The 15,187-nt window shown below is 41.0% G+C and overlaps 1 protein-coding gene across 4 annotated transcripts in view; it reads right to left on the bottom strand.

The window, feature by feature from the left end:
• Positions 1–10,614, bottom strand: part of SLAIN1 (SLAIN motif family member 1) — a 46,565-nt gene extending 35,951 nt beyond the window's left edge. For 3 of the 4 annotated variants that reach the window (XR_009818691.1, XM_061995874.1, XM_061995863.1), the window contains exons 1-2: positions 10,085–10,614; positions 6,717–6,856 (exon numbers count right to left, since the gene is read on the bottom strand). Coding sequence is in view for 3 of the 4 variants with exons in the window: in XM_061995874.1 (XP_061851858.1) it covers positions 6,717–6,856; positions 10,085–10,566 (622 nt within the window). In the remaining variant the exon portion in view is untranslated. Of the gene's footprint in view, positions 1–6,716; positions 6,857–8,620; positions 8,666–10,084 lie in introns of those variants that run through there. The other variant, XM_061995854.1, reaches the window with a different exon arrangement.
• Between the last annotated feature and the right edge of the window lie 4,573 nt (positions 10,615–15,187).

Here is a 15,187-nt window from a genome sequence, read left to right as displayed (position 1 = left end):
CAATTCTTACCCCATTTCACTGTCCATAACATCTCATAGTCAAGTACTTCAATAAAAACAAAATATAAAAGATGTTAAAGTACATTTTGTGGCTTGTTTTCTTATGATTCTTTAAAATTGGTAAAAATGTAATCTCTAAACTGCTGCAAATGCTTTTTGAAACATAAGTAACCTAGATTTCAGCTTTTTTTCTGGCAAAACCAATTTTTTTGTCCTGCAGGCATAGCTATACTACTTTTCTCCCTCAGACTTCTCAGAAGTGTGACGTTTTAATGACATATTCCATTACAATGTTTCATCAAGGCACATTCAGAGACTTTAAGAATGACTTAGTGATCCCAAGAAAAGTAAGTATTCCAAAATAAAAGAGTTACTGAAATTATAAGTTTTACAAATGTATATCCCATTCTAGAAGTAAAATTAAGAAAATAATACTTTTGAGGAGGCTCATTAAAGAAAAATTACATAAAATGCTCAGGAATGCTTTTTATGAAATCCCATGTCCCTATTATTATGCTAATTTATCTCCAGTCTTGCAACATAAAAAAAGATCAAGCAATTTGTAAACGCCTACACCTCATGGGTATTCAGATTAGAGCTTACTGACTACATTGCATGATTGCTAGGTAAAAGCAAATTACTGACATAAATGTTGTATTTCCAAAAAATATTAAGAGATATGCTGGATGTGGAACACTTGTTAAAACAGGTGCAGATAATCAATTTCTAACATATTAAAATGTAATGTCAGCTGCCAAGAAAAAAAACTTGACATAATTTCAAGACTGTGGACTATATACCAGAAGTAACCATCCAGTAAATACTTAGGGGTCATGGCATAAAACAGTTTGAACAAGAGCTTCCCAAAACATACAACACTATGAAGACAAGAACTAAAGCGCTCCCTGAAAGTGAAAATATAGAAATAAATGACGTTTTAGTAAAGAAGCAGCACTACCTCTATATACCACATGGAGGAGGACTATATACATTCTGAGACGTTACTCACAGCTCTTCCGCCAACATCAAAAGCAGGCAGTGAAAGAACAGTCAACATGTAAGACAACAGATATAATAATAACTTGAAGACAAGCAAACAACAAGGGAGACACATGGACTATGAGGAGCAAAACCAAAATGACAGCTTCCACAACAGCTCAGTTTGAAAAGAATCCCTTTTCCGTAGAAAAGCTATCACCAGAGGACAGGTTTTCAAGTGCTTTAAAAGTGGTTTATTTAAAAAAATAGGTTATTAAAAAAATATATATATCCAGGAAAGTAATTGCATACTTTGGAAACAAAACTAGTAATTACTAGTTTGCTGAGTAACACTAACTCTGCCTGTATTTTTAGTGTAACTGTCAAGGCTGATGCTACTACTATTTGCTTTTAGAAACACACTGCATTCCAGACTTTGAGCCTATATTGCAAGCCTAAGTTATTCCTAAGATGCCTGAAATACATACAATTTGACACTGTTCCTAGCTGTTTAATCACTCATGATAAATTGATAATCCCAGCTCAGTAGCTAGCACAGATTAATAGAATATTTACATTCTAAAATGGGACAGGTATCTTCTCAACTGAGGTAAGACCCACCACCACCTCTCAACCAACCTCTACATAGACTTCAGAATTCAGCATCTTCTTTTAACTACCGACAATCAATTCTAAGAAAATACTTCATTATGAGCTGCACAACAACCAATCCCCAAATATGAAAGTCTTTCATAGTATGTCTATTATAATTTAACAAAAAGTATAATTGATATCCAAGAACTATATTAAAAAGGCAAGAGCTGTAACTGCAAGTGAAGTGTCTGTTCATCTATGCATTTGTTGCTATAAGGGTTTTCAACCAACACTTCTATCTTGAAATGTACTTGAAGAGTAGAAGTACTCCAGTGGTAGAGAGAAATATTCTGTTTGAAATGCAAGTAGAATATCAAACCAGAGTTTTTTCCCAATTGAAATATACAAATCATCCTCAGCAGCTGGGTTAGAAAATCCAGTGATATCAGCATTTGCAAAACCTCTAAGAACTGCTTGGAATTACGCAGCTGTTATAAAAAGTTACATCAAGTAAATGAAATCTAATAGGCAATAACTCCTGTACATGTGTATGTGCAGTCCCAGCACTGAGCTTTTACTGCAGTAGCAGACAGCTATGCACTCTGTCCTCTGAGATGTCGCATTCCGCAAAGCATACTCAGATGCTCATAGGAGCTATAGTTGCTCATCATGTTTTACTATCAGAAACATACACAACAAGGAATCAAATCAGTCATGCTACTTCTTTCATTCCTTCTAGAGCTTTAGACGTTATGATGGAAACATCAATCCAATCATCTACAAGCTTCAGCATATTATCATTTGCTACCCAAAAAGCATTTTACATAAATAAACTTATAGCTATTTTAGAATAACAACAAAAAAAATCCCACATTGCACTGAGTGCAGCATTGGATCCAGCCTGAGCATATGAATTAAAAGCTTTTGTCCACTTTCAGTATTTTGTTTGCTTCTCTCATTAATAGACTACAAGGTAAAAGTTCCCTCTGACAGTAATTCTTAACAGCTGATGAAATGCATTTTGTACCTTAAAGGCTCCAAACTAGATGACTTTCCAATGAACCCTTGCAAAGTGGATGAGAATTAGGAGAATAGGACAGAACATCATCTCTTTCTGTGTAAGCAAGATGTTGCACACCCAGGTCAAGTGTTCTGCCTGGGGCCCTACCAGCTGTTAGAAACTTTGGTTTTTAATAGGTAAAAGAATACAGTACTGTCAAATTAAATAATTTAGCTTGGTTTGGACCTTTTATCCTTAGTTTTTCTTCTGAGTTGGTTATATGTTTAGACATCAAACTTAACAGGTGACACTAGGATCCAGCACAATAAAGGATAAAATTTCACTGATAAGGTTCTTGGATTTTGTGACATTACAAGCAATTCACGAGGAACTACAATGCATCTCTTGCACAACATACCTTATCATCCACACATGACATAACAGCATTCATCCTGAAGCACATTATTCATTTCAAGAAATGAAGTAGAGTTTAATCTTAATTCTGTAAGTCACTGCAACCAACTGCAAAACCTAGACTTCTGTTGCCTCTGTTTCTAAATATATGAAACAGCATTTCTGAATAAGAACCTAAGTTAAACTCTCAATCTAGCCAAAACTTCATATTCTCCAAGAAAGAGGAGTTCTCTGCCTGGAAGGCTGAATTGGATGAGAGATGCTTTGAAGCCCTACATAAAAGCTGAGCTCTTACAGACTGACTCCTGGCTAAGCCTCTTAACTCCTCGGTTTATCCACCCGCCTCTTCCAAGGCACTTTACAGAGGTGAAGCTATAAAAGCTATCTTCAGACAGGGTGTCAATCAACACCATCTCATCAGTTTCAGAGGAATTACACCCATTTGCACCACCTAGGAAGTTGACACATCACATTTCTCCGCTTGTTGGGCTTAATACTGACAGATTTCAACGTCTCCAAGCAGTACTAAATAAACACAGAAGAAACTCCACACTATTAAGACTGTAACATGGTCCTGTTGATTTGAATGAATCTGAAGAAATAAAATAGACAGCAGGATGAAAAAACAAAGAGAGAGGGAACTGACCCAACAGTAGATAGAGAACTGCTGTAAGCAAAACAAACTAGAAAGGTTTCAAACAAATTAATTAAAGACTAAAATAGAGGAACTGATATAGATCAGGCTAGAGAGGGGGAAAAAAACCCACCAAACCACAACCATACACTATCTCAACACACTGCTCACTGAAAACGGGGAAAAAAACTAAACAAAGGTCTCAACCTTCACCCTTCTTAAAGTTAGCATACTTAATCCACAGAAACAGGGCTCGTAACAAGCCTACTTCGTTATAAACTAGACATAAACCTTACCTACTTTGTTGTAGACCAGAGGAACACTGAGAAGCTTGTCCAAGTTCTGAAAGTGCTTCACATCAGAACCACCTACTGTAGACTATCCTCTTTAAAGATTTATGCCAAGATGAAATCTTACTTCCACTATGAAATACTTAAAACAAGACATTTTCACCAGAAAAGAAACAGGCTGGTGAGCACAAGGTAAAAAGTTAACCAGCTTTATCCAAGCGACTCCATCCTGAAAGACCAAGTGGTCATGACCTAGGAATGCTTTGGTAGGAGTCTCTCACAGAACCTTTATTCCTGTTGAGAGCTGTCCTAATGCCAGGATATTTCAGACAACAAGCAAATACTTTTACAAAAATCAGAGTGTAATATAATGAAAACAAATTACAGGAGCAGGAACAAACAAGCAGAGATTTTAGAAGTCGTAAGAAGAGAATGGGAGTTAGTCAAAAGTCAGAGGAACAACCTGGCAGAATTTTACTTCTTTTGGCTCACAGGTCTCCTCTCCATAGTGTACACATATTCAGATATGGTGACTTTGCAGACAAAAAAAATACCCTAATTTTCACTGCTTTTTATTTCTATGTGCATTACAGTGTCTATGACAATATATGTCACATGATGTACGACATATTCTATGACAATTTAAACTGGATTAATTTTTGGCTAATGCACCATGGACCAAACTACTAAGTGAATTCCACCTGTAAGTAACTTCAGAAATCAAAGATTGGTACATTATAAACGTTTTTTTTCACTGCACACTTAATTATCAAGTACATCAGTGTAGTTACCATCGACTACTGCCAAACAGAAGACACCCAACAAGACTTCAAAATATCCCTTTAACATGTAAATCTCTTCAAGGCATATGACTAAAAGGGGAAAACACTGTTCAGCTCACAAACATAAACTCTGAAACTTCAGTACCAGAAAAGAATACCATTCCTACTAAGTGACTTTTAAACTTAGGTTAAAATTATTTATATATATATATATTTACTGATAAAGTACACTGCTAAACAAAAAACAGGAAGGTCAGATTACAGAAGTTTGAGGTACTTTAGAACACAACTATTAGATACTACAGTCTGACACTTGGTTTCAAAACTGAAGACAGAAATATTGTGAAACTGACTTCTACAAAGTTAGGATAAGAAATACATTTGCTTGTTGTTATGTATTATTTGTAACAGTATAGGTGTTAAAAAGATGATCTTCAGAAATATGAGAGTTAATCAAGTCTAAACTGAATTAAGTGAAACAACTTCAGCATAGAACTGCTGCAGTAGAAACACCAGTCCATTCCCTCTTTGAACATACTGCTCCCATACTGTGTTTCACACATGCACGTAGTTTCTCAGAAACTTTTTACAGAGTTCATGAAATTTGTGCATCCATCACTATGAGTAGAACATATGTATCAAGGCAACTCATTGTCAACATAATCTTACATGACAGGTATTACTCACTGTGACTTCTGGACAGACAGAGATTGAACCGATAACCAGAGTGATTTAAACTTGAAACAATAAATTTGCCTTTTGAATTACTTATTAAATTTAAATAATACCTTTTAAGGGAAAAACAAATTACACTCCCTGGCTTATTTCCACACGTACATTACAGACTTGATTTGGTTGCCCATACCTAGAAGCCTTGACCCATTCAAAAGGCTCTTGGAAGGCCAAGACGTCATCTAAGGAACGGCAGGTTGGGTACAGGACCTATGGAAGGTCTGTACACACCCTGAATGGAAGCTAGAGGTCAGTCAGAGTGACTGAGGCCATCTCAAATGGACCTACATGCTGTGTGAGACAACCTAAATGGAGCTTCTGTCACTTCAGGGAACTGAGTATAACTGAATATTGCTAGGACAATAATCATTGTAGGATCTTTTACAGTGAGTGCAGAGACAGATGCCTTCAGAGACTGATTCATTTAAATACCTGACTTTGGATAAGACTAATCCACAGCTACCCATATACTACAAAGCATACAGGAACATGCTCCATCTCTCCTAATGATAGCTTACACAACTATATGCTCATATTGCCACAAGCTTGACTTCATTTTCCTGTTGTCTTCCTGTATTATTAGTTGCTTCTTTCCTAATGAGTTATAAACCTTAAGATAATAAGCCTATCTTAATCACTTTCTTCAACAACACATATTTCAATCTTAAAAAAGGAAAAATATTGCTGGCTGATATTTATTTTGAACAAAATTCAGCACACTCAGATATAATTCTACAAGTTCACTGGCTCCAAACAGCCACCAGATTGATCCTGGTACTTGAGACTACCGAGAGCCCAACAAGGCAGTGCTTGCAGTCAAGTTACAGCTCTTCTTGGTGTGTCCTACACTCAGCAAAGTCCTGATAGTGCAAATATGACTTTAAAAAAATTATAGCACTCTGATAATTTTGACTTTACAAAAGGCCAAAAGCACTGGTTTTAAAAATCTCAATAGATACACCAATAGTAAAGTTAGCATCAAAGTTTTCTTGCCAAGAGGTCCACTATTTTAAGCAATGGATTAAAATTCTTTTAAAGTTTTAACAATATGAGTTACACAGGGCAAGAACATGGTAACAACAGAAGAGAACACTTCAAAAAAACCCACATGTTCAGAAAAAAATAACTGTCATCATTTCAGTACTAGAGGAAGACTTGTACACGTAGGGAAGAAAAACCTGCCTGCCTGTCACTTGTAAAGCTTGCTAAATAATGAAAAATACAAAACACAAGTGAAATGACAGACCAAAAATGCCAACTTACTAGTAAAGGAATTCAAAGAGTAAGATTACCTTGTTCCAACCTAAAGCATAGGGAACGTTTTGCAGCCTCTATCTCAGGACTTGGATGATCCAGAACACGCCTGCACCACTGCAGAGGACTCAGTGATTTCTCTTGAGGAGTAAGAGTCTTGGTAGGCAAGACGTATAACCTTAACCAAAAACACACACCAACATCAGCAAGATATGCAATACTTATAAGTTTACTTTTCTAATTTTGCTTTCCTGTCGGCTAATAATTTGTAACAGTGTAAAGCCCTCCGGTACGGTATCTAATAACAAAAGACATTCTGAAGTAGAAGAGCTTACACTAGTTTTCTTCTTCTTCCCTCCTCAGAAAACTAGGTGGCAAAACATGAACTCTACAAGTCTGGCACTTTATTTTGAAGTTCCAAGTAGACTTCTCACACAAATTCTCCATTTCATCATTACCACTGTCTGAACTGCAGAACTGCCCAAAGGTCAAACGCATTAGGTGCTATACAGACACCAAAGGTGCTTTCAGTTTTCCCTTTTCTTTTTCTCTTTACTGGAGATTAGATAATTTCAGTACTTGAGTTCACATTCAAATCACAATTTCACCCTTATCTATTTCACTCTTTTGCCTACAGCAATTTGACTTGTCAGAGCAATTATTATATTTTAATTTTCCAAACCAGTGTCCTCTCCCCAATGACCCAAACGTTGTGCAAGTCAGATTTTTAAAGATTAGAAAACATCTGCTGGGAAACAATGGAAATCCAATTTTGACATTTAATTCCAGCAGGAAAAAAAACCAAAACAACCTATGCAAAAACGGTAGTGTATATGTGTTATTCTCAGACAAGAGCAGGCAGCTAATGAGATGATCAAGCACATTAGGAAAACAGGTACCAAAGCAGATTTCACGGGGAAATACTTGAAGCTGGGATCTGCATGACTGCTGTTGCCCTTGCAGATTAGCAGACTGGAGCAGACACCAGTTCACCTGGGAGACCACAAATCTCCCAGGAAGGGAACTATTCTTGGCTGCCAGAGATGGCTTGCACCATCTTGGCCTGACCACTCCTGATCAATGAATGGGGCTGCAGACGGTCAGATGCAGATGCTCAGGCACCACCAAAACACTCCATGGGTTGCACACTGAGGGTGCAAAAGCCAATAATGGTAAACAAAATGAAGGACTGAGCTTCTCAGGGTACCACTAACGGGTAGCAGTCTTTCCCCTTCAGGGTTTTGGCACAACAACTACCCTTGGCACAACGACTACCCAAGTCCCTCGAGAGCAACTGTTCTCCAGTGTCTGCTCAATATTTACTTTCCTGTGAAGTCATTCAGCACTCTCCATCCAGCTCACAAGGAATAAATATCCTCGCTGTGATTGCTATCTCTCTTGGCAGTCCCAGCAGAGATCAAGTATTGGATTTCCCTGAGGAGAGGACTCATCTCCCGTGAATTCCTGTGGTGCCTGACTACACAATTCAAACATGATACTGAGAAAAATGAAAAAAATTTAAAAAAGGGGAAAAGCTTTCAGCTTTCCTGTCAACCTGCAGAAGTGCTTCAAAAGCTAAATATCTCAAATTCTCAGTGATCAGACATTTGCGTAGAAAGCTGAACATCAAAAAAAAGGGTCTGACTTGTCTGCAATGATGTCAAATTCTAGGGGGTTTGTAACCACAGGTAAAAACCAAAACAGCAACAAAAAAAGAGCAAAGGTATTTAAGGACTAAAATTGTTAAAAAAAACCAAGGTTGCTAGTCCTTGGGTTTCTAGATAGCTTTCTTTAAAGACTAACATTACAAAAGATCCCCAAGTGGCTGGCATCATGCAGCTGGCCTTTCGTGGACAACAGAGATTCAGCCCCAACTAAAAACCTTCAACAGCCAAACCAACTCACTCTTAGTGAATTAAATTTGTTAAAAAATTCTCATTACCCAATGGACTCATACGTATGTGACATGAAGGTAAGTTTTGGCCTCCTCAAAACCACTGAGGATTGTTTCCGGGGGACAAATCAAATAGGAAACTCTACTGAGGCACATGAAATAATATTGTCTTTGCACTGCCCTGAAATAGAAACAGGAAAAACATTTTGTTTAACAAGATGGGATCAAAAAAATTTTATATTCTTCAGTGTGAGGAAAAGTCAGGGATTAGGATCAAGGTAAAATTTGATCCAGGTCACAATCAACAACCTCAGAACAGCCCTGTGCAGATTAACAGTACAGACAATGAATCAAGGCTGACAAGAATTCCCATACAGTTTGTTGATGATTCTCAAAAGCGATTTCCAGAAACTGCAACATGGTATTATTTGCACCAAAAAGTACATATTGTTCAAGAAATACTTATGATATTAAATTTTGGATTAAATTTTAAATCCCATCTCTGCAACCAAAAATACTAGTAAATACATGAATCTCAGCTGCATGACACTGTATTTTATTGTCAGATGACGTAACCTTCCATTTGACTTAAAAAATGCATAAAATCTTCATTGAAGCTTTTGCAGATACTTAAAACACTTATTTAAATATAGATAATAGGTTTTATTATTGACACTTTAAAACAACTGAGCACCAACTACATTTGCCATGGTAAAGCAGCCAATGATTTCCATAGTGTTCCACCAGCCTGGCAAACTACGATGCTTGTCTGAGCTGCTGAGGCAAGTTTTGAGGCACGAGGCTTACTTATTTATTTATATCTCTATCCTATAAACTCCCCCTCTGCTGGTTTTTAAATCAGTGTTATCATTGCTCTAGGTCGATTTTATTTTCCACTATATTCTTTCGCTATTCATTTCATTCCTTCGTTCAACTTACTACCACCCTGCCTCGCCTTTCGGAACTACATGGGCTCTTAAGATAACACAACCGACCATTTAGATCAATGTCTAAAAGACAAAAGCCCTCCCAAATCCCTGAAGAGGGGAAGACAACTGGGCAGAGATTTTAGGATGGGGAAACAGCTCTGCTCAGATAAAGGCTTTCCCGCAACAATTCCGCTATTTTTAATTCCTTATGTAAACAGGAGGCTGAAACTAGGCTGAGACCTGACATTAAAGACAGACGATCTTCCTCGAAAGGGAAAACGAGCACAAATAAATCCCCGCCGAGGGCGCGACGTGGGGTGAAGCCTCCACCTGCGCCCCGTCCGGTCACGGCCGCCCCCCGTCGCTGGAGTTAACCGCACTGATGGGACGTTTTGGGGGGAGAAAACAACTACCCAGCGGATTTCAGTTTAAACAGAACGAGATCGGGTGGATGTGACGGCTTACGCTAATCATAGCCTGGCGAGCAGCAGCAGGCGAGCGCTGCGGGAGGCGGCAGGCGCCGATAGCGCGGCCGGGCGCGGAGCAGCGCCGGGGCGGGCGGGCAGGGCCGAGCCGCACGTACCACGTCTCCTCGTCCTGTCCGCAGCAGCCGTCCTCCAGCTCCACCACCGCAACCTCATCCAGCACCGTGGCCGCCGCCCCCGGGCCGCCGCCGACGTCCTGCCCCACACCGCCGGCCGCGGACAGGCCGGCCGAGGGCTTGAAGTAGGCGAGGGGCTCCGGCGGGCCCAGCGCGGCGGGGCAGAGCAGGGTGGGCACCGGGCTGGGCAGACAGGGCGCGGGCCCGCTGCCTGCCGCCGGGGGAGGGCTGGCGGGGCGCAGTCCAGCGGGGCCGGGCGGCGGGGTCAGCAGCAGGTGCGGGCTGGGCGGGCTAGTGGCGATCGCGGCGGCGGCGGCGCGGCTCCGCAGCTGCTCATTCTGCTTCTCCAGCTTCCGCACCAGCTCCTGCAGCTTCTTCACCTCCAGCTCGGCGCTGACTGAGGAGCCGGCGCCGCTCCCTTTCACCTCCGCCATCATCGCCGGCTTCAGCAAGGCTGCCTCCATCCCGCCGGCCCGCCGCCGCCGGCACCTGCTCCGCCGCGCCGCCGGAGGGCAGCGCCCGGCCCCGCAGGCGGCGCGGAGGCGGGAGCGCCGGGGAGCGCTGCTCGCCGCGCTGGGGCCCGGCACGGCACGGCCCTGCGCCGCCCGTCCCCGCTCCGGCGCCGCCCGTCAGCCGCGACGGGGACGCGGGTGGGATCCCCTCCCACTCCGGCAGCCCGAGCACCGCGCACACGCACTCGGCGGGAACAAAGAGCCGCCCGGCTCCCCCGCCATCAGCCCAGCAGAAGGGCGGCGGGGCCGCCTCGGTGGGGATGTACTCGTGAAGCTCCGGGCACGGCGTGGGGATCGCCTCAGCGCCGGGCTTTAAACAAAGGTGCCTTCCCCCCCCCCCGCCACCGCACCTCACCCGCGGGGTGGGTCCGGCCCCGGGCCAGCTCCTCCCGGCAGCCGTGTAATTAGACCCTGGTGCTGTCAGGGTTATAATTATGCAGATCCAAAGTGTGATGGGAATGGGAATCGCAAATAGAGGCTTTGTTGGGCTCGAAAGGAAGGAATTCAGCCAAAAGCAGGCGTTCAGGAGTTTTAAACGTGCTGATTCTGGGAGATTTGATTCCTAGCGAGGAGAGTGATGTGGCGTTGAAGATGTGTTGCTGGTGAAGCAAGAAGACTGAACCAAACATAGCAGGAAGATAACAGAACTACAAAATTGTCTATGTATGGGAGAACCCCAGAGGTGAAAGATACTGTCATACTGAAATTACTTCCTCTAACCCAGTCCAGACACATAGAAGAGTTTGTGATGTTCAAGTCTTTGAGAGTTAGAGAACTTTCAGTGGTGGTAGTGGTTTTACATTGTCCTTCACTGCCCAGCATTGCAAGATACCATTGTGTATGTCCCTTCCTCCCAACTAGCAAGTGAGCAGAGACTCAGCGTTGCCCAAGGCAGCTCAGCCATCACACAGCCTTTGTTGCATTCATTTCCCCTACCTACAACTACAGGAGACAACCTCCCAAGTTACAGACCTAAAATCTCCTAAAGCTCTGATATGAAAGAGGGATGAAATCTCCAGTAAACGTGTAAGTTGCTCAGCCACCTGCTAATGAGAGCTGTCAGTTGTGTTGCTGCTCAAGTCTTGAGCCACAACTGCCTTCACTGTGCTTCCTTGCTGTCTCAGGTTTCTTATGTAAGGAGGAACAGATGCTAAATTGCTCTGTCCCAGGTGTAAATCGATTTTGAAATCATCCATCCTGTCACCAGTTTTCTCTCTTTTGTTTCTAGCCTGGAAGCTGTTCTTCTGCACATGCACGGAACAATGGCATTATTGTTTGTCAGTCTTCTAAGCACTGTTATGGTGCAGGTACTAACAACTGGTACTACAAGAATGGTTGGTAAGGAAGAGAAAGCAGGGCACAAAGCATTGACTTTCAGATAATGTAACTTTTATCAATGAAGAGAATAAGTACAGACCGCAGTGTACTGCATCGCAACCAGATAACAATCCAAAATTTTTGTTTAGTCTCCTCTGTCCTTTTGGAAGAAAGAAGTGGAAAAATATTGAGAGTGCAAAAACTATCTGGCCCTGGTTCTGCCATGCATCATCAGAGTGAGTAATACAGTCCAGTTTTCCCTACTACAGATAGCTGTAAACTTTATTCCCACAAGCAAAATAATTGAGGTTCTACATGTTTAGCTCCAGGCAAGAGGCATATGTCTCACCAGTGATAGTAACCTTAATTCTTAGCAAGGGGTATCCTAATTCAGAAAGATTGTAAAGTGATTAAAAAAGATAACTAGAAGTGTATAGAATGTCAAGTTTAGTAGCCATCAATAATATACTATTAAAAAAACCAAAAAGGAGTTTATGATAATATCGTGACGCAGTGAGGCAAAGGAAGTACTTGAAAGAGATTCAAAATGGAGGAATTACTTTTCCTCTTTGAACCAGGCAAGCAAAGCTTTTTAGTGAGCCAACAGGAAAAAGAAAAAGACAGGATTATCTGATTTTTTTTCAACTGCCAGAACAGGAACATGACAGTATGGTAAGGGTATTGCATCATTAAGAAAAATCTTAACACGGACATCAGTTGGGAGACACATCAGGAGACTCATTTGGAGACACACTAGCGTCATTGCACGGGAGCTTAAGAGTCACCATGGAAATGTTTGTCCTTAGGTATGAATAAAAGCAGTTGCAATTTCAACTGCTGTTTGTGCTGCCTACACAAATGTTGCATGCAGACTTGTTTCAGAACTGAGTCCCTGAGGAGAAAAAGCATGGATAGAAAAGCTTTTCCAGGCAGTTCAGATGAACTGATCACAGACAGGATCAGGCTTAATACGTCTCGTCCCCAAGAAAATGGTCCAGAAGGTTGGATCTTCCTTGAATGAGACTGCTTTGAGCCTAATTTCCATCCAACAGTGTGGGTAGAAACCAGCTTAAACTCATACACGCTTCAACTACCGTGCTCACAGTTTGTGGGAGAGACCCTGTCTTTTGTCCAGATGTTTCCTGGATAGAATCATAGAATCATAGAATGGTAGGGGTTGGAAGAGACCTTTAGAGATCATCTAGTCCAACCCCCCTGCAGAAGCAGGGTCACCTAGATCAGGTCGCATAGGAACATGTCCAGGCGGGTCTTGAAGACCTCCAAGGAAGGAGACTCCACAACCCCTCTGGGCAGCCTGTGCCACTGCTCCTTCACACTCACAGTGAAATAGTTTTTTCTTATGTTTAAGTGGAACTTTTTGTGTTCCAGCTTCATCCCATTACCCCTTGTCCTGTTGCTAGCTACTATAGAAAAAAGGGATGTCCCAATAGAAAAAAGCAATGCTCCAAGGGATAGGTTTACTGTGCTTTTGTTGCTCTATATTACATGTACATGTAATTTCAGTGAGTAGTGCTGGCAGATAAAATGTGTGTTCATAAACACACTTTTTTCATGGTCTTCATGCCAGCATGCTAGGCTTCTGTATAGATGGTTCAAAGATTTAAATAATTAAAATATTTGACCTAATTGTTTGTGGTTTTTAACCAGAAATTATTCTCCTTCTAACATTGATTTTACTAATAAATTGTTAATGAATGCCATTCAGTATCCCAACACTAGCTGATGAATTTGGTCAACCCAGAACTTAATAAGCTCTTTATAAACCACAATGAAGACTTGATGGTCCCGTTTCTTTTTTTAAGGCATTGATAAAATGTGTTTAATGCCAACTCCAAACATCCTAATGTATCCATGAAGCCTGTTATTCCTGGATTTGAGACATTATATGCCCTAAATCAGTAGAGACCTACTATAGGATGTTACCTATATGGTATCCTATAGTAGAAATTTCTGAATTGGTATAGTTACTGCAGAGAACAAAGAAGCAGGAAGCCTACAAATCCCATCTGCTCTTCTCTGATAATAAGCCTGTTGCTTTATGCTGCAATAGCTGCAGGCTGGACCTGCCTTTCACACAAGCCGCTAAAGAATTAATTGCAGTAATCCAGTCTGGGCTACACAAAAGATGTGTTACAATAAGGTCAGAGCACAGGCAGTATATTCCAAGTCTGGTGAGATTATTCTGAAGTGCTGTCCCAGTCTGAAAAATGACTGTGAAGGTTGTTTTATAAAAATAGAGACACTACCATGCTAGCAAAAGTCTATCTAAATCCAATATTCTGTCTTTAACAAAGGCTGATCGTAGCTTTGTAAGGAAAATATCTCAGAAACAAGAAAAATATTGAGGGATTTTCTCCAGCTTTCAAAAGTCCTCGAATTGGGACATCTGGATCGTTTATTTTTGATAGCCACTAATGAGTAGTAATATTACGTTTGCTGAGCCCCATTTTTAAACCATTTAAACATTAGGACTCTACAACACCCTGTGGCAATTAGCGCTGCAATTTAATTATGTATTGTAAGAAAAAACTACTTCCTATTATCTACTTTAAATCTGCTGCCTAGTGGTTTAATTGGGTATCCCTTAGTTCTGTTTTTCTGAGGAAGGCAGAATGATTAATCATTCTCTATTCAGCTTCTCTTTGTCATTCATGACTATATAAAACTCAGTTACTTCTCTTCCAAGCTGACAAGCCTTAATTTATATAGTCTTGCCCCCACAGAAGTCGGGCTGAGCCTCCCATTGTTGCCTGTCTCCCTCCATAATGAAAACTGAATTTTCTAACCCATTTGTTTCCTTTCTATTAGTATTCCATGTTTTTTTATGTTGTGATAGCTTAGGGAAAGTCTATCACCAAAAAAATCTTGCAAATCCAAATATACTCAGTTAAAGAAATCAGCGTAACCAAAAGCATATTGGCTCCTTCATAAGCACTCATATATTCATGAGCATACCTTACTTTAAAAAAACTGTATAGACCCTCCCTCAATAAATTATACATAGCCAGATGCCTCTATATTCTGATATTTATTATAATTTGTACAAATTGGCTTGATGGAAAATCAAACTAACTGAAATGTAGTTCCCCAGAGCAGCTTTCGTGTTTTTTCAAGACTGATGTCCCAGGTGATGCTTCCAATTTGTTTGGCACCAAGCCTGACTTGAATGACGGGGTAAACGTCTGTGAGAGATTCAACGGTGTCACACTTGAGCAGCTGTAGAGTTTTTGCACAA

This window comes from Colius striatus, chromosome 1, assembly GCF_028858725.1.
Source record: "Colius striatus isolate bColStr4 chromosome 1, bColStr4.1.hap1, whole genome shotgun sequence".
NCBI classification, from domain to species: Eukaryota; Metazoa; Chordata; class Aves; order Coliiformes; family Coliidae; genus Colius; species Colius striatus.
Note: the sequence above shows the minus strand (reverse complement) of the source record. Positions and strands in the feature narration are given on the sequence as shown.